Here is a 21,505-nt window from a genome sequence, read left to right as displayed (position 1 = left end):
TGTTTGTTGCGCTTGGACTCCGCAATAAAGTTGAATGAAAAAAAATTGTTTTGAAGGAAGTGTGCGTGTGCGTCATTTCTGGAGAGACGCAAGCTAGCAGGTAACGTTAGCTACAGCTAAACATCAAAGAATGATGGCGTCAGCCGCGATGGATACCACGTAAATAAATCACGACACGGACGGTACGGTCGGGGTTTTTCTGTGGATCATTAACGGTGCTTTGAATAATTAGAATAAAACATAGAAGCGTGTCGTTATGGCGACCGGGAGCGGCGACAGCGTCGGCGGCGGCTTAGCGTCAAACCATGACGGTCAGGAGGCAGCATCCAATGCGGTTCAGTCGGTTCAGTCTGGAGCCGCAGCGGTGCTCTCCAACGTGCCAGCCTCCGGCCCTGCCCGGTCCGCCTCCCCGCCTGTCCTCGGCCTTCACCGGGAACCCATGTACAACTGGCAGGCGACGAAGAGCTCCCTGAAGGAGCGCTTCGCCTTCCTCTTCAACAACGAGCTGCTCAGCGACGTCAGGTTTATAGTGGGGAAAGGCAGACAGGCCCAGAGGATACCGGCCCATAAATTTGTCCTGGCAGCTGGCAGTGCCGTTTTTGATGCCATGTTCAACGGAGGGATGGCCACAACTTCGGCCGAAATAGAGCTGCCTGATGTGGAACCGGCAGCCTTCCTCGCCCTGCTCAGGTAGGACAGGTGATCACCATGCACTTGGCCAGACTCATGCCCACTTAGTAGTTGTTTATCTGATCATCCAGCAACATTGAGACTCAGTTGCCATTTGAAGGAGGATGTGATTTAGTTATTGCACTGCACACTGGGAAGAGCTAGCTAAATTGGCAGTAACATAAATTTGATAACCCACAGATCATTAACCCAGATTTAAAAGATTTAGCTAAGTATAGTATACTGTGAAGCTGAATCAATTAGTCGATTAATGGATTAGTTGCTGATCAACAAAACAGTAATCTGCAACTATTCGGATAATCGATGAATTGTTAGTAGTTTTTTCAAGCTAAAATGCCTCTGATCCAGCTTCTAAATTGTGAGGATTTGCTACCTTTCTTGTGAGGGTGATTGTGTCTCATGTGATGAGACAAAACAAGCACTTTAAAGAAGTCACCTTGGGCACTCCGGCATTATGATGGACATTTTTCACTATTTTCTGGCAAATCATATACCAAACAATTAATAGTTTAATCAAGCAAGAATCAGCAGATAAATCAACAATGAATAAGATAATACACCGTTTTATTGTTCCCCAGCGGGGAAATTCGTTTGTTGCATCAGTACAACATAGATAAATACAGATAAGTATAGAAAGTAACAGAAATAAACAATAAGAGGTACATAAACTAAAATAGAATAGAATAAAAAATAGAAACCATAAACTTAACAGAGCATTTGGAGACATATGACATGATAAAGTGAGTGGTGGTGATAAAGTGAATATAATCATTAGTTGATTTGTCTTTGGACTTGTGAATATGCCTGAACAGTGGCTCACTAGAAAGATCTTTAATTGGGACATTTTGCATGGACACAACCCATGGAAGAGTGAGGTGAAATCTTTATTTTGTATTATTTATTAATTTTTTTTGTTTTTCAAAACAGATTACAGTGTAATGGTTAGCACAAATTCTTCCTAATATACAAATAAAGCTGTGGTCTGTTAAATTACAAACATATTGTCTGATGAATAACAACTACAGTGTAAAGCCATATGTGAAGCAGACCAAAACCAAAAGTCAAAGATCTCTGTGTGCAGTGTGCACAGTTACATTCAGGTGTATTTGCATTAGCTATAAAAAACAGGCAGGTTTCCTGGTATCCCTGGAGAGAACATACTATGTGATTTAGGTGAGACATGTTTTATTACAGTGTGATTTAAGTCCTTTTTAAGTAAGACTATCTATTTCTGACAGTACCTACATACTGCAAATTAATTTCTGTTAAGATTTGTCAGCCTAAGGTGTGATTATACCAAGGGGGTAAGCTTCTCCTCACAACGCCAGAGCAAAGGGATCTGTTGGTCCATTCTATATACAGTCTATGGATTATACAGCCGATAACATCATGAATACCTAACCATACACATTGTTTGGTTTCCTCTGTGCAGGTTCTTGTATTCTGACGAGGTCCACATTGGTCCAGAGACTGTGATGACGACTCTGTATACAGCTAAGAAGTATGCGGTGCCTGCTCTGGAGAGTCACTGTGTGGAGTTCCTCACCAAGCACCTCAGAGCCGACAACGCGTTCATGCTCCTCACTCAGGTTATTGTCACATCTGTTGTATAGTAAATACTTTACCCTTAAATTTCACTTTATCCAAAATACAAAATGCATATTTATCTCATTAGCCCCAGATATATCAGATATTATACACAGACACATTCAGATACTTTTATGGTTTTTATGTGCTGAGGTCTGAGTTATCTGTCTCTGAGATTCTTGAATTCAGGGGCGGATCTACAGAGGGGCAAGGGGGGGCAGCTGACCCCCCCCACTGTAGGGCCTTGCCCCTCCAGCTGCCCCCCTAACTTTGGTGTTCAAAAAACTGTGCTTGTAAAAACAAACTACTATGTCCACAAGCTTCTTAAAACACTGAAACAAACAATTCATTTATATTAATTAACAATAAATAGTAACTGTAGATGTAATCTTATCCCCCTGCCCCTCAAATACTTAACTACGTCCCTGCATCAAACGTGCAGAGCGGCGTTTATACACAGCGAGTCTGCTGCGGTGTGGTGGCCCTGCATCACGGCAAAGACTGGAGCGACTGAGCTGCCCCCCCGAGCCTCTGAAGGTGAAGTCAGTTTCCCCAGGTGAAGTTTAAACACACATTTAACTTATAAAGTTAAATTTGTAATAAATGTAATGTATGCTAGAGGCGAGTAAGCATCAACAACAGCGCGTCTATTACGTTAGCCAAAAGTCAAATCGCTCCCTCGTGATTTGTAAGAGCGTTCTACCCTTTGATTAGTTTTGATTTTAGTAAAGACAAGAAGAGCATAATACAAAATATTACAAACTGGCATGTTTGAATTCATAACGTTTACAGAGGGTCGCCGTTTCGGTGGCGTTATGTTACAACACACTACACAGTGCTTCCTGAGAGCGATCATTTGTATGTGATTAGTTAAGGAGTACTATAAAATCCACTTCCTCTCACATGTCACGGCAATAAGGCTGCACAAATTAAACCAGGTGACATCCTTTACTGTCAAACTGGGAAAACAACAAATACAGTGGGATTAAGAAGGCTAGTCTAAACATAACTGTTGTGTGCATGTAATAAATCTCTTCTGGTTTTATGTGTGTTAGGCTACTTATTAGGGACAGGGCCCTACAGTGTAATGTAATACAAGGATAAGCAGAGCTTTTCACATCTTGACTTGCAGGCCAGAGTAGCTGGAGATATTAGCCTAAAAGTGGGGATATTGCCAGCTAAGAAAATTCTGAGTAGTGCACAGGAGGAAGAGAAGGAGGGAAATGAAGAAGGAGAAGGCAGTAAACTGGAGAGACCAGGCAGGTCAGAGCAGGAGAAGACCACAGAAGGAGATGTAGAAATAAGTGAAAGAGAAAAGGGAAAGGAAGAATTGACTGTGAGGGATGAAGAGAAGGCTGCAGATTCAGAGAGAGGGACAGAGGAAGGGAGTGATCAGGAGGAGGCAGATGAAGATGACAGGTAGGAAGTGACCTGAAGTTACCCCTGGACCATATGGTATGTTTTTATTCTCCTTCCATATAAATTGCAGTACAGTAACATGTCATGATTTCAGTTTTTGGCTATTTCCATTCGGTTGTATATGTTATAGGGTTAGATATGTACAGATTTACATATATACATAGATTATCTAATTATGTTTTACAGTTCCTCTATCATAGCATTTGTTTGACCTTTTGTTTGATCATAATTACTGATAAAATAAGACGCATTCTGTTATATTTTCTGTTCTATTTGTCTGTATCAGTAAATATGATCAAGCCATTTAATTCAATTTCAGCTAAATTCAATTTTATTTATAGTATCAAAAACAAGAGTTGACTCTTCTCAAGACACTTTACAGATAGAGTAGGTCTAGACCACACTGTAATTTACAACGACCCAACAATTCCCCCAAGAGCAAGCATTTTGTGCAACAGTGGCGAGGAAAAACTTCCTTTTGGGCAGAAACCCCAGACAGACCCAGGCTCTGCCGCTGCCAGATGGGACACAGCGACAGATACAGATATACAGATATAGAGAATCATGATGATTGCCGGACTGCGTCAGGCGAAAGAGAGACAATCTGGGCATAGTTTGATTTCCCCAGAGTCTGTGTGAAGAGGCAGAGTTCAGGTGGGGAGAAAGATAGTAGGAGAGAACTGGTGATGAAGTCACCGCTAGAGGCGGCCTTTTCCACACATCACTGGATCTACTTTCCACCAAAGAAATAGTCCCTATGAAAAACATTAATGTCTGGTGATTTTCCAGAGCAAATGGGACATTCTTTCTGGAAACACACATTGCTGTTGGGTTTTCAGTTTTTTTCACATGTAATATTTTGATGCTTTGAGCACAAATGAAATGCCATTCAACCTCCATTGCATGGGAGTGGCGGCGGAAACTGCTTGGCCAGACACCTCCCAGGAGAAAGTGAGAAAAATATATTCATAGTATCTCAACCATTTTAAGATGTAGTAGTTTAAAGCAGAGCAGGAACAGAATGTTTCAATAAAAGCTTGGTCTGTTTTTTAAGGGTGTTTCCTAGGGCAATATATGGAATAAGGTAATAACAATTTTGTCTTGTTCGTTCCATCTGCTGACAGCAGCCCTTACAGTGCAGGATGGAACCATTTGTCTTTCTTTGTAGCCCCACCTTTGTATCTTCCAGCCATCAATGGTTGAGTTTTTATGACATTACTTGTTCTATTTTTGGTTTATGCTGCTCTTTGTTTGGGTTCAGCATTCTCTTCTGATGCTGACTGCTACGCCTTCAAGCTGCATGCTGCTTTCTGATCAAAAACCACAGCTTTTTTCTTTACCAGCACGGCAACAGGACGAATTGTCAGCCATAAGCCACCCAAAGAAACCCAGATGAAAAATAAAGGGGCACATGGAGAGCCAGACCTCCACCAAGGCATGCCCTATCTTTCAATGTTAATGCAGGGTGAATTTTTCCCAGTTAGGAACTCATTTTTCCGATTATTCTGACTCATGTGAATGAGTGCAGCACAAACGCCCTATCTCACAATGTTAATGAAAGTAAAAAAGAATTTGGGTATCCGCTCCGTCATTCATTCAACAATTGGACCAGTAGTTTTTCCTTAATCCTGCTGACAGACAAAGTATACAAGATATTGAAGAATCTGTTTTACAGATTAACATTATTTTTTCTTTTTTTTCCGTACACAATATTTGTAACGAGATAATTTTCCAGCCGTTGCTTCACGACCGACGTTACTACGTCAGCTCTTCTCTCTGAGACTTGGCACCACTCTGCCCGTGTCTCTCAGCATCCTGCACGGAGACAGACACAGGGCAGGCATGTCTACTTTATACGTGAAATGGCGGTCAATATAAACAACATACGAGTTAAAATGAAAAGGAACATTCATTGCGTCTTGGAAAAACATACCACTGGGTTTGTGTGTGTGTGTGTGTGTGTGTGTGTGTGTGTGTGTGTGTGTGTGTGTGTGTGTGTGTGTGTGTGTGTGTGTGTGTGTGTGTGTGTGTGAGAGAGCGACAGCGGCAGCCGCCTGCGCTGACAGCAAACAGCTGTTGGCGATCGGAGCGGAGTAAGTCCATGTGTACCCGGTTCTTGGCATTTTGGAATTGGTTCTAATTTGGAACCGGGTGTTGGTTCCCAACCCTACTTATGTGGCTATTTTTGTGCTTTCGTTACAGGCAAGGTTATTTGATGAGCCTCAACTTGCCGGTCTCTGCTTAGACACCATAGACAAAAGCACTGCGGACGCAATAAACGCAGAGGGCTTTACAGATATTGACCTCGGTATGTGAGTCTTGTTGACCAGATATTTCATTTTCTACAGCTTGTTTGGATGTGAACTGATGAATATTCTGTGTATTTGTATGTGTAGAAACCTTATGTGCAGTGCTACAAAGAGACACACTCAGCATCAGGGAGAACCGCTTATTTGGGGCGGTGGTCCGCTGGGCAGAGGCCGAGTGTTACAGACAACAGCTCCCCCAGACCTCGGAGAACAAACAGAAGGTTCTGGGGAAAGCCCTCCCGCTCATCCGCTTCCCGCTCATGACTGTTGAGGAGTTTGCTGCAGGTAAGCGCATCACAAAAAATATAAGTTGTTTCACTTCCTGCAATGGTATTTTTTTTTCCCAACACAATACTGGCCATTTTAGCCAAACATATTCGTCATGTGCCTGCTGTCCATACAACTCAAACCACAGAAACCAGCTTGATATTCTTTCTTGTGCAACAGGGCCTGCCCAGTCTGGAATATTGTTCGATCGGGAGGTGGTAAATCTGTTTTTACACTTTACAGTAAACCCCAAACCACGGGTCGACTACATCGACAGGCCCCGCTGCAGCCTCAGGGGGGAGGAGTGCAGCATTAATAGATTCCAGCAGGTTGAGAGTCGATGGGGGTACAGTGGTACCAGCGACAGAATCAGGTGAGATGACCAACATCAGTGGTCAGTTGTTTATCTGAACAATCTCAATTAAAGTTATGTGTTTTTCTAATTGTCTCTCTTTGTCTGTCTTTCTCCCTCTGTAGATTCAATGTTAACAGAAGAATATGCATAGTGGGTTTTGGCTTGTATGGTTCAATACATGGCCCCAATGACTATCAGGTCAACATACAGGTAACTTCTGGCATTAAGGCATAATGATGTTAAAGGAACATGCCAACTTATTGGGACTTTAGCTTATTCCCCGTATCCCCCAGAGTTAGATAAGTCCATACATACCCTTCTCATCTCCGTGCGTGTTGTAACTCTGTCTGGCACACCCACCGCTAGCCTAGTTTAGCACCGATCCTGGAGGTAACCGGCTCCATCTAGCCTACTGCTCCCAGTAAGTGACAAAATAACGCCAACATGTTCCTATTTACATGTTGTGATTTGTATAGTCACAGCGTGTACAAATAACAAGGTCACATGAGACACAGCCATCTTCTAACCGTATATAAACTGGGAACTATATTCTCAGAAGGCGAAGCACTGCTACTTCTGCTACTTGGGCGGAGTGATTTGCTCGTAGCACACGAGAAGCCCCGTGGTGAGGAACAGAGAATAACAACAGTGCTTTTCAGGTGTTGCGCTAATCACTCCGCCCATGTAGCAGTGCTTCGCCTTCTGAGAATATAGTTCCCAGTTTGTATACGATTAGAAGATGGCTGTGTATCATGTGACCTTGTTATTTGTACACACTGTGACTATACAAATAACAACATGTAAATAGGAACATGTTGCCGTTATTTTGTCACTTACTGGGAGCAGTAGGCTAGTTGGAGCCGGTTACCTCCAGGATCGGTGCTAAACTAGGCTAGCGGTGGGTGCGCCAGACAGAGTTACAACACGCACGGAGATGAGAAGGGTATGCATGGACTTATCTAACTCTGGGGGATACGGTGAATAAGCTAAAGTCCCAATAAGTTGGCGTGTTCTGTTAAAGGAGGAACTCCTACAGTGCTAATATCATCAGTGTGCTTGTGATGGAGAGTTGCAATTTACACTTTTTCTGTACTGAAAAAAATGTAACTTTTTTCTTAGTACCAATACAATATGCCAGTTTTAATACCAGTAATGTTTTTTTGTTGGGAGGAATATAAACATATTTTTTCATTTCACAAAAAATAAGCCAATCTTCTCACAAGGAAAAACGATTTTTGGCACTGACAATACTTCCAGTTACCAAGCAGAAATATACACCACCAAACGATAAACACAGAAATAGAGTACCTTGCCAGCTGTGTTTTAATAGTTACTTATAACATGGATTTTTTTTTTTCTTTGCACGTTGTTGTTCATTCACTAAAGACATTATCCTGTTCTGCAGATTTTAGAGAGCGACAAACGCATTACGCTGGGGCAGAACGACACAGGTTTTAACTGTGACGGCACAGCCAACACTTTCAGAGTGATGTTCAAAGAGCCTGTGGAAATCCTACCCAGTGTCAGCTACACTGCATGTGCCACCTTAAAGGTCAGTCTAAACTTGCTGTGTTTAGAATGTGTATAATTGCACAAATGAACATGATCTGTTTTAACCCAGATTAGGATTAACCTATTACCTGCTTTTTCATTTTACACCCCAGGGCCCAGACTCTCATTATGGCACAAAAGGGTTAAAGAAAGTGACCCAGGAATCAGTGACGGGGACCAAGACGACCTTTTTCTTTTTTAGCTCACCAGGAAATAATAACGGTACATCAGTGGAGGATGGGCAGATACCAGAGATCATCTACTACACCTAGACTTAACACAGTGTCATGCAGGTACACTGAGCCAGACACCTCAGACTGCTGGGAAGACTGGACTGCTGGAGATAAACGTAGTGCCTCATGATCCCTTGGAATAAAGAATGTGTGTGTGTTTGAGAGAGTGTGTGTGTGTATGTGCATATCTGTCTATACAATAGCGGTGTACAGACATGATCAAGAATGTGGAAACAAGCGGAGTTGTGGGAAAATCACAGCTCTTGTATGAAGAAAAGTTTTTGTGGCATAAACTGTTTCATCATTTGTAAATTATCTAAATACTGTTGTCCTGTCTGTGTGTTGTTATCAGTAAGCTGCCAGTGCAGGAGTTAATCCTGCACGAGGGAAACTAGAGAGACTGCTACCATTTGTTGGCTGGCGCTATTTCATTTAGTTATTTTCTCAGCTTTTGGTGATGCATTTACAGAAAGTATAACATTTGCATATTTTTTTATTGTGCACTGTTATCATTTATTCAGCAGGTGTCTTCAAGTACTTTGTTTTTGCATTGTATCAAGGATCCATGTGTGTTGTGTAACTTCGCCAGTGGTACTGTACATTCTGTAATTTATGACTACATGTTTGCATAGCACTTCATTAAAATGTAAAAATAACAATGGTCCAGGACTTTTTTGGTGAAATAATTTAAAAAGTCTATTTTAGCTTTTTGGCAATATGACATTACAATGTGGTAAGATTGTTTCCTTTAAAAACCCCAGATAAAGTTGGTGTTGCATAAAAATATGTATCATTCCTCTTTCTGTCACTAGGTGGCCAGATACTCCATACAGCTAGCTATCAAACTATTAAACAGATAATATGGGGAATAGGAAAGATAGATCAGTTGTTTCCAACATGGCCTGGGATAGAAGAAAAAACATTTTACAAACATTTTATTTGCCTCTTCCGGCCTTTTAATTACCACAATGTAACAATCTGAGGGAGAAAGTAATGTTGAGCTGCAGGAGTCAAAGACAAACGCAGTGATGGAGAAGTCTTCTGAATCTCTTACTTCAACAATGGAACAATACTCTATTGCAAGGAAATGTCCTGCATTTAAAATTGTACTTGGGTAAAAGTGCATAAGAATCACCAGCAAAATGAACTTGTAAAAGTAGTGGTTCTACAGAAAAATGGCCCTTGACTGGCATATTACTAATGTTAAAATGTTGGTCGAGCCGGAGTAACTTTATATTCAATTGCGTAGTTTAATCCAGTGGTCCCCAACTTAAGAGTCAAGACCCCTCTAGTCGGTCACAAGATAATTAAGATTAAGATAAACCTTTATTGATTCAGAGGGGAACACAGCAGGTTGTTACAGCAGAGAGACAGCAATAGTGCAGATAAGTAGAGAAAGTAAAAGAATAAATACGAGGTAGGCTATATAAAACAAAAACAAGTGTTAGAATAAAATAAAAAAAATATACAAGAACATATAAGTCTTCATCTGAGAAGTTGTGAGATGATTAATGGGGTTGGAAGAAGAAAAAACTAATTTTGAATAATTTCACCTCTCAAATGTAACAAAAGGCCCCAACTAGACACTGAGATATTCTAAGAGGTCACAATGTGTTGTTTTATAAGCGTATCCTGTGTTATATGTAAAATATGAATCTGAAAGGTAACTATAGAAATACATGTAGTGGAGTAAAAAGTAGCAGAAAATGGAAAGTAAAGTACCTCAAAGTGTATTTAATAGATTACTTGAGTAAATGTACTTCCTTTGTGAGGAGGGGTTGCAGGTAGAAACAGCCAGTAGTGAAATAAGTATTTGGATATTTTACCTAATTAAAAGTCAATTGAAGATCCTCAAAGCTTAAAATGCCAAAAGTGCAGCAAAGCATTGTTGTCCTAAAATCAAACTATAACTACTATAAGAAAACAATCAGCATTATCATTTTAGCCTCAGTTGTGTCCTAAATCCAAACGCAAATCTTAATAACACCAGATTATTTATTGCTGGATGTGCTCTGTTCTTATTTTGTCAGTGAACATAAATTCTACAGCACAAAGATAAGGTGCTCTTAAATTTTATCATTTGTACATTCATACAAGAAAGGCAATGGAAACAAGGCCACTTTCGACAGCTGTGAGTGGGCTCTGGCGAGAGTGATCCACGGAGGCTGTCAGGTGAGTCACCGGTACTTGAGAGTTTCTCCCCGCTGACTGCCCACTTAGACAGCCTTTATATAAAAAAACAAGAAAATCAGTTTGAGACAGGTTTTCACCACCCACCAGACACAAAATGCTCAAGAAACCATTAGGACAAATAGACCACAGCACTGACAGTCCTCTCCTGTCACCTGTGTTATGTAGAAAAAAAATGTTCAACGTCTGAAGGGACTAAAAAAAGCTAGCTTCATGAAAGCTGTGAAAATTATCAGAGGGAAGTTTCCACTGATACTAAGGCATTAAAAGCCAAATACGAAGCTTATGGGGAATAACTCAAGCATTTTCTTACAGCTATTAGATTACAAATCCATGTCAGTAATGTGTTTTGTGTGTGTGTGTGTGTGTGTGTGTGTGTGTGTGTGTGTGTGTGTGTGGGTGGGTAGATAGCAGCAGAATGGACCGTCTCTCTTGGTTTGAGCCTTCTATTTGAACACTGACAGCAGGGGAGAGTATTTATGCCTCTGTTGTTTTTGACAACCTGTGACACGTAACTGAAATGATCAGACTTACATTGCCGTAAGCAACAGAGAGAAAGGCTTTTTTTCCATCCCATTTGACATCTGTAGCACAAATCTGGCTCCTCGTGAGGGCAAATTCTTTGGTCAAACTGGTGAACATCATATTCAAAGAGGCCTTGAAAAGCAAGTTTCTCAGTTGTTTGTAGCCTAAATTATTATCATGAAGAGAGCTTGGAACATATAGGCTTTGGTTTCATGTTTTATTATGTTGTTTGTTATATGTTGGAAAACCACAATGGAATAATATATATGCTAATTTGATCATCTGAAAACAGTAACGCACCTGAGTGCGTAAACAGCCACAAAATAATGAGCAGATATCAGCAGATAGGCTGAAGCCAGAGCTCATTACTACACCTACCTTTCTCACAATACAAATTTCATTTAATTTATATTTATAAAAACCTACACAGTCCAGACGACGGAGAAGAAGGTAGTGCATACAAATCCATATCCATCTATGCACATGCAGTAGATGAGTATGTGTAAAGAAAAAGATGATTAAAGAGATATTAAATGTAAGTAAATCAAGGCTTCATTCAGTCCTATTCTATCTCCAATATTCCTTTGTGCAGTCTGATTAAACCACATTAGGGTGAATTGGGTCAGTCCAAGACCGCGCTTAATCAGTCGTCCTGAAATCAGTGGCTGTAATCAATTTAAAAACATTTATACAGAATGTCCTGATGTGAGATGTGTGAGACCCAGCTCTAGGTGTGACCACTTCACAACTATATCACCCTGCAGGGATGAGAGTGTGTGTGTGTGTGTGTGTGTGTGTGTGTGTGTGTGTGTGTGTGTGTGTGTGTGTGTGTGTGTGTGTGTGTGTTCTGTGTTTTTGTGGGGTCCAAAAACCGGGAATACAGTATACTTGTGGGGTCCGGACAGCTTTGTGGGGCCAAAATGCTGGACCCCACAACTTTAAAGGGCTGTTTGAGGGTTAAGACTTGGTTTTAGGATTAGGGTTAGAATTAGGTTATGGTTAGGGTTAGGGTAAGGGTTACGGTTAGGCATTTAGTTGTGATGGTTAAGGTTAGGGTAAGGGGCTAGGGAATGCATAATGTCAATGATGGGTCCCCACAAAGATAGTGAAATGCACTGTGTGTTTGAGTATGTGTGTGTGTGTGTGTGTGTGTGTGTGTGTGTGTGTGTGTGTGTGTGTGTGTTTCCACACTTGTCCAGCTGGTGAGAATTATGCAATCTGTATTCTAATGATGTAAGACTGTTTGGTAATTACATACACACTTATTGGACTGAGCATCACTAACCCCCTGCTTTGGTTCAAGCTTTTGTTTCATATTTCACAGGAGGAAAGAGAAGAGGAAGACCGTTGCTGTTTTTCTGTGTCACTGTTTAAAATACAAGCTTTACAGAAAGTTGATGTGATGAAAAGTCCATGCACACCTGGTAGACAGGTGTATAGGAAAAATGAAATTACATACACAACAGACCAACGTCTTGTGTAATATTAGACAATTTACTCCATATTTCCTTAATAGTGATTGATGATATTGTTCTTGTATCTGTCTTCATAGTAGATTTTTCTTTTTGGTATAATCTATTTTTCTTTAAGGTTATAAGAGATACATATGCAGATACATATTTGCATATGAGACTAATAATATGAGACTGTTTCTTGTCAGTTCTTTGTCACCCTCCTCAATTTGAACTTCTTCAGTTGTTAAAAGTTATTTATTTTTGCATTGTCTCTCATTTTTAGGATTTTTTATTTTTTATTGCATACTTTGGAAGCCCATTTCTTCCAAGAATAGAAGAAATAAAAGTTATTTATGATAAAAAAAAATATTATTATGAAATACTACATCAAAATAATAATAATAAAGTCAAATTTGAACTTTTCTTGCCATGTCATATTTTTGTCTTAGTAGAATTTAGACTTTCTTTAGCACAATGACAGGTATGATCAGGTGGTTTAGTTACCAAGCCACCATGGCAAGTAACATGAACCAAATTTCTTGAGTGTACTTATTTTGAGACAAAAACAGGAACATTTGTTCTATTCATAGACAATTTATGCTTGTGCCCTTTGAGTGTGACTTTCATTAGTATTCAACAATGTAAATATGTTCAGCGGGGGATTGATAAGGTGCTCTGCATGGTGTTAATGCTCGTCATCCTGAAGTCTGATTGCAGCCTTGTTGGCAGTAAGCATAGAGCAGGCTGAAGAATGAAAACTAAATTTCCATGTAATACACTGTGAATTTAAGAATGTCCCTCCCTCAAAGAAAATAGAAAGATGGCTGAGACGTTGCATTTTTATATTATATTATTATATATTATATATTTTATATAACATCACTCACAAACCAGCATCATTTCTGCTACACTGAAACGGTTCTCAGTGTAGTGTGTGTTGTGTGTGATTCAGATGTCATGTCAGCCTGTCCCTGGAGCAAAGCACATGTTTGGATGATGGAGATGAACTGAACAGTGGATGGAACGTCTTGGCAGATGGCTCAGTTGATGGGAGCTCGGTACTCACCAAGCTCTTGGTTCTGGAGATGGACAAGAATGTTTTGATAACAAGTGAAAGAATATTTCTTACTTTAATGTGTGTGGCTGCATTCACAGTGGTTGAAAGTAAAAAAGTACATTTACTCAAGTACTGCATTTAAGTACAATTTTAAGATACTTTTTTAGTTCAGTAATTCCATTTTTCTGCTAATTTATCATTTTCAATTTCAGAGGATAACATATTTTTTACTTTACTACATGTGTTTAACAGCTCCTAGTTACTTTCCATACTAAAATTTTACATAAAATATGATCCGCTTATCTCAAATCTCATAATGTCACAGAGGACAATTTTCTGCAAAAAAAAGTAATTTGACTTTTGATACTTGTACTGTAATATCCTACTTAAATATGGTTTTGAATGCACTTTACTTGCAATGGAGTAATTTTTACGTTGTTGTATTTGTGCTTTTACTTAAGTAAAGGATCTAAGTACCTTTTCCACCACTGAGTGTTGTTAAAGCCTGCGTCTTCCTGCAGAAAATACAATCAGACTAACAAGCTCCCCTTGGCAGCATAGTCCACTGTCTTTACATGGATGACTTGAGCGGTTGCATGATTAACTTAAGGAGCACGCAGTTGGATGAGCATGGGACAAGATGTCATCAAATCTAATCTGCAGCAGCAATTATTAGGGTCTTTTCTTAAGTCAAAGTCCATGTATGAGTGCATGCTTACTATCTGCATGTGTGTGTGTTCATGTGACGGGTGTGCAACTGTGTACAGATCTGGATGTACCGAACAAAGCTGGGGGCCTTTATTTCAACAGAAAGAGTACTCTACCATTCACACACATCACATGCTACATTCGCACTCCCCACTGCCTGCTAAGGGCTGGCTGGCCTGGGCCATCCTTAGCCCCTGCACTCTCCCACACCAGATGTAGGTCGCCGAGTGCTGCAGGGGGTGGGGGCATGTGGTGTCTGTCTCTGTGTGTGTGTGTGTGTGTGTGTGTGTGTGTGTGTGTGTTGATGGGGAGGTTGTGGTGTTTTGTGCGCACACGTGTATGTCTGTATGGGGAGGGGATGTGATGATTGTAGTGGATAGGTTTGTCATCAAGGACATAGCCCCCAGCACACTGTCTCCATTGCTGTCACATTGCATCGTCCCAAACAGGCCATATGAAGCCTGACAGCCTGGCAGACTAGGCAGAGTGGACTCTCACTGGTCCCTCACTGTGGCTCTCTCTATTGTTTTCCTTCTCTTACACTCTCCAAACCTCATGTTGCATTAACAGCGTATTAATTAAAATGTAATAGGCAATAGATGTTATTATAGGAGGCAGAAAAAAAAGCTCAAATCCAAATGCTATGCTCTATGGACAAGATAAGTGCTATGAATGAGTAAGATATCTGTGGCACCCTAAGGACCAGATTTACACGTTAACCCATGGATTAGTCTTGGTAGCCGTGTGAACTTTACACAGGGTCGAGGTCCAGAGGATTTCAGGAGCATGTCAATGTATCTCACTCAGTTGTTTTCATTTGGAACTCTAATATTAGCTCTCTACCAAAACTCCATACTACATACAAATTCAAAGCAGATTTTGAGTTTGTAGCGTGTTCACACAGAAAAAGTGCAAAAAGGCAGAGGTAAGCGATTCTGTGAGGCTGTAGGCTACTTAGGCACAGCGGTGCTTTGAGCTAACATCAGCATGCTAACATGTGACAATGCTAACATGCTGGTGTTTAAAAGGTGTAATGTTTATGTTCACCATTCATCAAATAAGTTTAGCGTGTTAGCATGCTAACATTTTCTAAATAGCACTAAACATGAAGTACAGCTGAGGCTGATGGGAATGATATTAGTTTTGCAGATGTCAAATGCCCAATGTAAACATCATGGTGGTGCTAAAAAGTCAAGGGATCAAGTCTGTAGACTTCATCCTCTGGAGACCGTGAATGTCTGTTAAAGATTTCACAGCAATCCATCCAATAGTTGTTGAGATATTTCAGTCTGGACTACGAGAAATATGATTATCATTTAAGGAATGATTTCAAATTTTGGGAAATGTTCTTTTTCACCCCATGAAGTGACAGAAATAATCTGGCACGTAACCCTCTCACAAAATTGAATTTTTACACTTAACTTTTTCTACAGATTAAACAAACAAGATGATAGTTAACCTTTAAGGTGCTAGTTTGCTCATTTCTAACCTTTTGACAGAGCCAGGCTAGTACTAACTGCTGGCTGTAGCCTTGTATTTAACAGACAATGTCCAACAAAAATGTTCCACTAACTGTGAAATGTTAAGCATGTTTGTTTCCTAGACACTAATCTAATGTATATACCGTACCACCAAAGAGCAACTGTTACACAGTTACAGTTAGCCTACATTATTATATATCTTTGCCAATAAATCTGTTTCACTTTTACTGTCTCCTTCTCTGTCCAGCAAATCCCTGCCCTGTGAAGATGCATCAATCTGGGGTGAAGTTTCTCTAATCTAAACTGATTACAGTGGCGATCGCAGCCTTCCTCACTGTACGCCAGTTTCAGTACATCCCCCACACACTTTCTCCCTAACCTCCTCCATCGCTTATCACCACAGCTGATTGCACTGCTGAAGTCCAAATGAACGGTTAACCACGTCTTCCCCATGGCCATAAATAGAAACCACAGAATTCAGGCAGCATTAAACAATGCAGAGTGTGTCTGCTTATGTTGTGGAACAGTGGAGTGGAGCAATGTGTCCAAAGTCACCATTTGTTACTTAATTGAGATCTGCTGTGAAAGGACTGGGATATACAAGCGCTGACATCTTTAGGCAATGAGCTACATATGCCATAGCCAATGATGCATGTAGCAATAATGTATTAATGATGCACATAAATATTTCAGTTGCTTTTCACAATGTGAACTATTGTTCTTGGGTTTCTGCTGAGCCATTTACTGTGAATACTGCTTTCCCTAACACAGTTGTTCTGGCCATCTGGTTTAATGTGCCAACCATTAGACTGACATTAAAGGCTGGAACAGTGAAACTGGTGAAATATGGCTTTAGTAAATTCTTCATTTCTGAGCCTGAAGCGAGTTTTGAAACACAATTACATCAAACTCAAATTACCTAGGTCACTGGTCAGGTTATTCTCTTTCATGGGGGCCAATTCAATTTAATTTATAGTCAGTAAGGGTCTGTAAGACAATTTTGTCTTACAGACCCTTACAGATCTGGCACCTGGGCAGCTAGTTTGAGACCCCAATTCTAAAGCAATATGTCCACCTGTAAATCCATGGTTCCTAACCTTTTTGGCTTGGTCTTTCTGTGAACATTAGTTGTGGGGAATTCAAACGCAGAGTAAATTTTCCTTCTGTTTCAATTGAAGGATTTAAGTGGCCTGAAGAGAACAGAATAAGCCATGTTTAATTACAAAAAAGGTGAACTTGAGAGATCCCCTCAATATTGATCCAGTGCTTTATATTGGTGCATCCCTTCAATACTTACTAGAATACTTAATGTTATGCTGACAAGGACTGACACTGCTCAACTTTGTTAAACATTGAGCCCTATAACCTTACAAAACAGAACCCACTAATTCAGAAAATACCTGTTTATTAAAAACAGTTCATCAGTATCCTTATACAATGTTGTGACACAAAAAATAAAGCTGCATTACAAACAGATTTTGTCTGGAAATTCAGATTCACTCTTTGCAATACTGTACCCAAAAAGCATGTAAAGATGTAGCTGCAAAACTATCTGAACACAAAAGTCCAACGTATAATGTAATAATCAAAACAGCCAAAATTTTATGAGAAATGTGTTACTTTTGTCATTTTTAATGAGCGCCAGTATTGAAAACTACAACTATGTTCTTATTATCATTTCCAAAAATGTAATGAATATGTATTATGATTACAGGGCTGAGCTATATATGTCCGAAAGAATGGCTGTATTTTGGTATAGTAAAAGGTAAGTGGAAATCAAACAGGATCTGTTATCTTCTGCTGTCACTTTTCAGAAATAATTCTGGGAAAGATTGGACTACGTATTGGCTTTGTATTTTTAATTCTGACAAAAAAACTGTCACAATATTTAAAAAAAGTTCCACACAATTACAATGATCGACAGTACATTATTAATATTGCTCAACCCTTGTGCCTTATACTCAGCTTATGAGTCAAGAATGTAAGTTGTAAGACTGTGAATACTGTTAACAGCCGAGAGATTAGAGTAGAGATCAGCGGTCATAATGTGGTCTCTGATGATAGGAGTTGTATCCCTGGTTGGAGCTTGGAGGGCCTGATTGATACCCACTTCCATGCCCCCAGTGCCTGTCTCTGTCTCTGTCATGCCAGTGTTGCTGCCCACGATGTTCTCCTCCCCAACCTCGACCTCCTCCCCAACCACGACCTCGACGGTCCTGGTACCTAGATGGAGACCAACATGAATCTGCCTTCAATAACATGTACTAATGCATGGAACAGGTACAAAGAATAACATAAAAAAAAATACATGGAACAGGTAAAAAGACTCAAGAAATCTGAAAGAATAGTTTCTTCAGAGTAAATCTATGTTCACTGCTGTTTCTCTAACCTCTTGACCCTCGTGACCACCTTTACATGATGGTTACGAAATCAGGTTAGAGGACAAAGTCAACCATAACGTGGTTATTACGGAAGTGCATGTAAAAGCAGTAAAGTAACTAAAGACTAATCTTCCAAGTAGAGTTTCTGTCTGTTTAGATTTGCCTTATTGTTTTAATGTTTTTATTTAAATATTGTATCTTTATTTTATGACTGTTTTTGTCTTTTATCACTTGTCTTATATAGAAATGTGCAATCTAAATAAAACGTCAAAATCAATAAACCTCACCTAAAACGAGAGAAACACTACTAATCATGGTTTTAGCCTCACAATATACCATAATTCATCTTCAAGATATTAACAGAGATGATTTTTGGTCAAATTTTTAAACTGTACAGCCAGTTGATGGGAGCATTTTTGGAGAAGAAAGAGCTAAGAATCGTAACCTTGAATGGATAGAGAGAAATAGCTCTTGTAGAATAATGGTTAGGGGCGCCCTGTTAGCTCACCTCTTAGAGTGTGCGCCCCATGTACCAATGCTCAGTCCTTACCGCAGCGGCCCAGGTTTGAATCTGACCTGCGACCCTTTGCTCCATGTCTTCCCCCTCTCTCTCCCCCCTTTCACATGTACAACTGTCCTATCAATTAAAAATTATATATATATATATATATATTAAATTAATTAAAAAGGACAAGGAGCCAGACAACCATACAGGTTGTAAACCCCTAACCCCTTGGTCAGTCAGACTTATTTGGAATAAAAAAAAAAAAAAAGATGAATAGCAAAATGACTATCTATTCTATCTATCCATTTTCGGCCAAAAAGTTCTAACTATGGAACCAGAGGGGCTAAACAGCATGTTCCATCTCTCAAAGGTCCCCAAACTCAGATCACCTGGTTATTAGACATAATTAGTTAGTAGTCTTAATTAACCATGATTGTCATAATACATACAGGACTAGCTAACCCAACCATGCAAAAGTATGTAAATTAGAGAGTATGTAGCGGTCTTGGCAAACTTTAAGAGCAAGTTACGGATATAAAAGTTACATTACCTGTCCCTGCCTCTGTGGTTTCCACCTCCACGACTCCTCCAGTCCTCGACGATGGGTGGGATGTCAGCTGGACGATTCAGATACTGCTGGTATTCTTTGTCGTCCTGTGAAAATCTGTTGGCAAACATCTCCTCGTAGTTCTTCAAGTTTTCATTGGTCTCGGCCATGCTGCAATGACAGATGAAAAGCTGAAGACGCACTGGACATCACAACAAAACGAATAAACACGTCTAGCATATACACGTTTTTATTTTGTTTACTGGCGGATAACGTTACGTCTGTTTTGATGTGTCTTGTGTTTCCTATGCTGCTAGCTAAATCCCCCATGCGGAACAACGAGTACTAGACACATCTGGACGCGATTAGCTAATGTTAGCTAAAGCACATACAACACACAAGTTACAATAAAATCACTATTACAATAGAACTGAAAGCACACCTTTGCACGACGCGAATGATTTTTGCTTTCGCTACAAACTTATACCTTATGTCATGAAACGACTTTTTTTGGAAGATGTCCCAGACCAGTACGTCGCCGAAACCCTTCCCCCGGAACAAATAAACATATTTGAATGGTTCCGTGAGCGCACGCACCTGCCAGTGATTGATATAGTTGTTACCTGCCAGTTGAAACAGGACCAACGGTCACGCTTCAAATCGTTTAAATTCTGATAGGCAATTGAATACACAAACGGTCAAATATAAACCCAAGTTATTAGGCTGATACATATTTTTAACTGAAGATGTTAATGAGTAAAGCTGTAACCGTTAAGCCTGCTTGTTGGCTTAGGCTAATTTAGGACCAACTTCTGAAAAGCCATCGAAGTCACTTAAAAACATGTAAGTGCACCTGGATTTACGAAACCAATCATTGTTTTTGGTTGTTTTTTTAACAGCATGTTTTATTCATTTATTTATTTCGGTTTCGGTCCACAATTTGGGCTAAAACTTTGACTGAAACCGGTTTAACAGGTTTTAATGTGGGTGGAATGTGGCAGAAGCGTGAGCAGGTGGAAGCCGCTCCGTGTCGCTGCTGCTGTCCTTCATATGAAACAATCCTGTTGGGGAGGAAGAAACTCTGCGCAGCGAGCAAGGAGAGAAATGCATTAACTTAATTCATCAACTCCGATTGTTTGAAGATCGCGAGGAATAAACATTCCGATCTGGGATTTAGTTTGTCACGTATCTGAAGAGGAAAAACAAAAAGCAAAGAGAAAAACTTCCTGAAATGACAGAGAGAGAGAGAGAGAGAGAGAGAGAGAGAGAGAGAGAGAGAGAGAGAGAGAGAGAGAGAGAGAGCGAGCTTCAACCCCGGTGAATCGAGTTGTACGTGCTCTCATATTTCAGTTGTCTCTTAGCAGTAAGAGGACTTGTTCGAAGCAGGCGGACTCTTTTGCACCGCTAATCATTTGCGGACTTTGACTGCGCTTTAAAACATTATTTCCTCCAGACTCGCAGCCAGTAGAGCCTATTAAAGGAGTTGTTCCTCAAGTCCGCGGCAATGGGGTGAGTAATCCAGAAAGCGCTGCCCTTCAGAGCGCCTCTCATGACGCCTCACCTGCTCTGACTGTAATAATAAGCTATGTGTGTGCGCGCGGTGAAACGGCAAAATACCTCTAAAACTGTTTAGTTTACCTGTCAAGCGTCTGAATAAATGTGTTTACCATTGCCGTTGTTACCAAAAGCTTGTCTGTGCGTGTTGGGAGCAGAGGAAGACCCCTTTGAATTTACTCTTGTCCACGCTGTCTGCGAGATATTCGATTTCATGTGTGCTTGATGCCATATTTCTAATTCTTATTTATTATATTCTAGCAAAATATAGGTGGAATGGTTTAATTCCTCAGAACACTTCTGCTCCCCCTTATTTGTCTGCATGGAATATGGTTTTGATATGATACGGAGGTGGCAGAGTAAACACTGCCCACTAATAAGGAGAGATGGTAGCCTACTTCTTGAGGTGTGTGTGTGTGTGTGTGTGTGTGTGTGTGTGTGTGTGTGTGTGTGTGTGTGTGCGTGTGTGTGCGCGCGCGTCCGTCCGTCCGTCCGTCCGTCCGTCCACAGGGTTGGAGGTGTAGTTGCACTCCCACAGTTGTTTACAGGGTACTGTATATTTTGCCCTCATAGTCTACTGTGGTGTGAATGTTGACTCTGTGGCCCAATGCCATTAGTTATGCAATCACTTCACATCTACATGTAGGCTTATCTTTCTGGAGTACCTACTCCTGTTTGCATGGCTTTTATTT

At 40.3% G+C, this 21,505-nt stretch overlaps 3 protein-coding genes across 9 annotated transcripts in view; 2 read left to right on the top strand and 1 right to left on the bottom strand.

Moving 5' to 3' along the window:
- The first annotated feature begins 66 nt into the window (after positions 1 to 66).
- LOC116054542 (BTB/POZ domain-containing protein 1) lies at positions 67 to 21,264 on the top strand. Of its 3 annotated transcripts, XR_004106091.2 has the most exons (9): positions 257 to 690; positions 2,123 to 2,279; positions 5,899 to 6,004; positions 6,093 to 6,290; positions 6,453 to 6,645; positions 6,750 to 6,837; positions 8,033 to 8,179; positions 8,292 to 8,587; positions 21,220 to 21,264. XR_004106091.2 is itself a non-coding variant. In XM_031306129.2 (8 exons), the coding sequence occupies exons 1-8, from the start codon at positions 257 to 259 to the stop codon at positions 8,448 to 8,450; spliced, it is 1,419 nt and encodes a 472-aa protein (XP_031161989.1). In that variant the 5' UTR covers positions 67 to 256; the 3' UTR covers positions 8,451 to 9,064. The 3 variants fall into 3 exon arrangements, 2 of the variants coding, with proteins under 2 accessions (XP_031161989.1, XP_031161988.1); XM_031306129.2 differs by lacking the exon at positions 21,220 to 21,264 and having other exon boundaries at positions 67 to 690; positions 6,516 to 6,645; positions 8,292 to 9,064; XM_031306128.2 differs by lacking the exon at positions 21,220 to 21,264 and having other exon boundaries at positions 67 to 690; positions 8,292 to 9,064.
- LOC116054544 (RNA guanine-N7 methyltransferase activating subunit) lies at positions 17,215 to 20,237 on the bottom strand. 4 transcript variants are annotated; one of them, XM_035999613.1, is made up of 4 exons: positions 20,228 to 20,237; positions 19,539 to 19,611; positions 19,263 to 19,430; positions 17,215 to 18,049 (listed from the first exon to the last, which is right to left on the bottom strand). In XM_035999613.1, exons 3-4 carry the CDS (start codon positions 19,427 to 19,429, stop codon positions 17,860 to 17,862), a joined length of 357 nt encoding a protein of 118 aa, XP_035855506.1. In that variant the 5' UTR covers position 19,430; positions 19,539 to 19,611; positions 20,228 to 20,237; the 3' UTR covers positions 17,215 to 17,859. The 4 variants fall into 4 exon arrangements, with proteins under 4 accessions (XP_035855506.1, XP_031161994.1, XP_031161992.1 ...); XM_031306134.2 differs by lacking the exon at positions 20,228 to 20,237 and having other exon boundaries at positions 19,539 to 19,661; XM_031306132.2 differs by lacking the exons at positions 19,539 to 19,611; positions 20,228 to 20,237 and adding an exon at positions 19,702 to 19,883 and having other exon boundaries at positions 17,218 to 18,049.
- The window catches only part of homer2 (homer scaffold protein 2), a 31,144-nt gene continuing 29,516 nt past the window's right edge, over positions 19,878 to 21,505 (top strand). The window contains exon 1 of one of the 2 annotated variants that reach the window (XM_031306131.2): positions 19,878 to 20,102. In XM_031306131.2, the coding sequence (XP_031161991.1) occupies positions 20,101 to 20,102 (2 nt within the window). In that variant the 5' untranslated portion in view covers positions 19,878 to 20,100. Of the gene's footprint in view, positions 20,103 to 20,300; positions 20,769 to 21,505 lie in introns of those variants that run through there. The other variant, XM_031306130.2, reaches the window with a different exon arrangement.

This window comes from Sander lucioperca, chromosome 3 (genome assembly GCF_008315115.2).
Source record: "Sander lucioperca isolate FBNREF2018 chromosome 3, SLUC_FBN_1.2, whole genome shotgun sequence".
NCBI lineage: Eukaryota > Metazoa > Chordata > Actinopteri > Perciformes > Percidae > Sander > Sander lucioperca.
This window is presented reverse-complemented; position numbering and strand designations above follow the sequence as displayed.

Excerpts from the sequence above, each read along its gene's own strand:
- LOC116054544 (XM_035999613.1), bottom strand. The coding sequence starts at position 19,429 with ATGGCCGAGACCAATGAAAACTTGAAGAACTACGAGGAGATGTTTGCC. Across the intron at positions 18,050-19,262 it reads AACCACAGAGGCAGGGACAG|GTACCAGGACCGTCGAGGTC; the intron begins GTAATGTAACTT and ends GTCTCCATCTAG.
- LOC116054542 (XM_031306128.2), top strand. The coding sequence starts at position 257 with ATGGCGACCGGGAGCGGCGACAGCGTCGGCGGCGGCTTAGCGTCAAAC. Across the intron at positions 6,838-8,032 it reads ACTATCAGGTCAACATACAG|ATTTTAGAGAGCGACAAACG; the intron begins GTAACTTCTGGC and ends CCTGTTCTGCAG. Across the intron at positions 8,180-8,291 it reads CTGCATGTGCCACCTTAAAG|GGCCCAGACTCTCATTATGG; the intron begins GTCAGTCTAAAC and ends TTTACACCCCAG.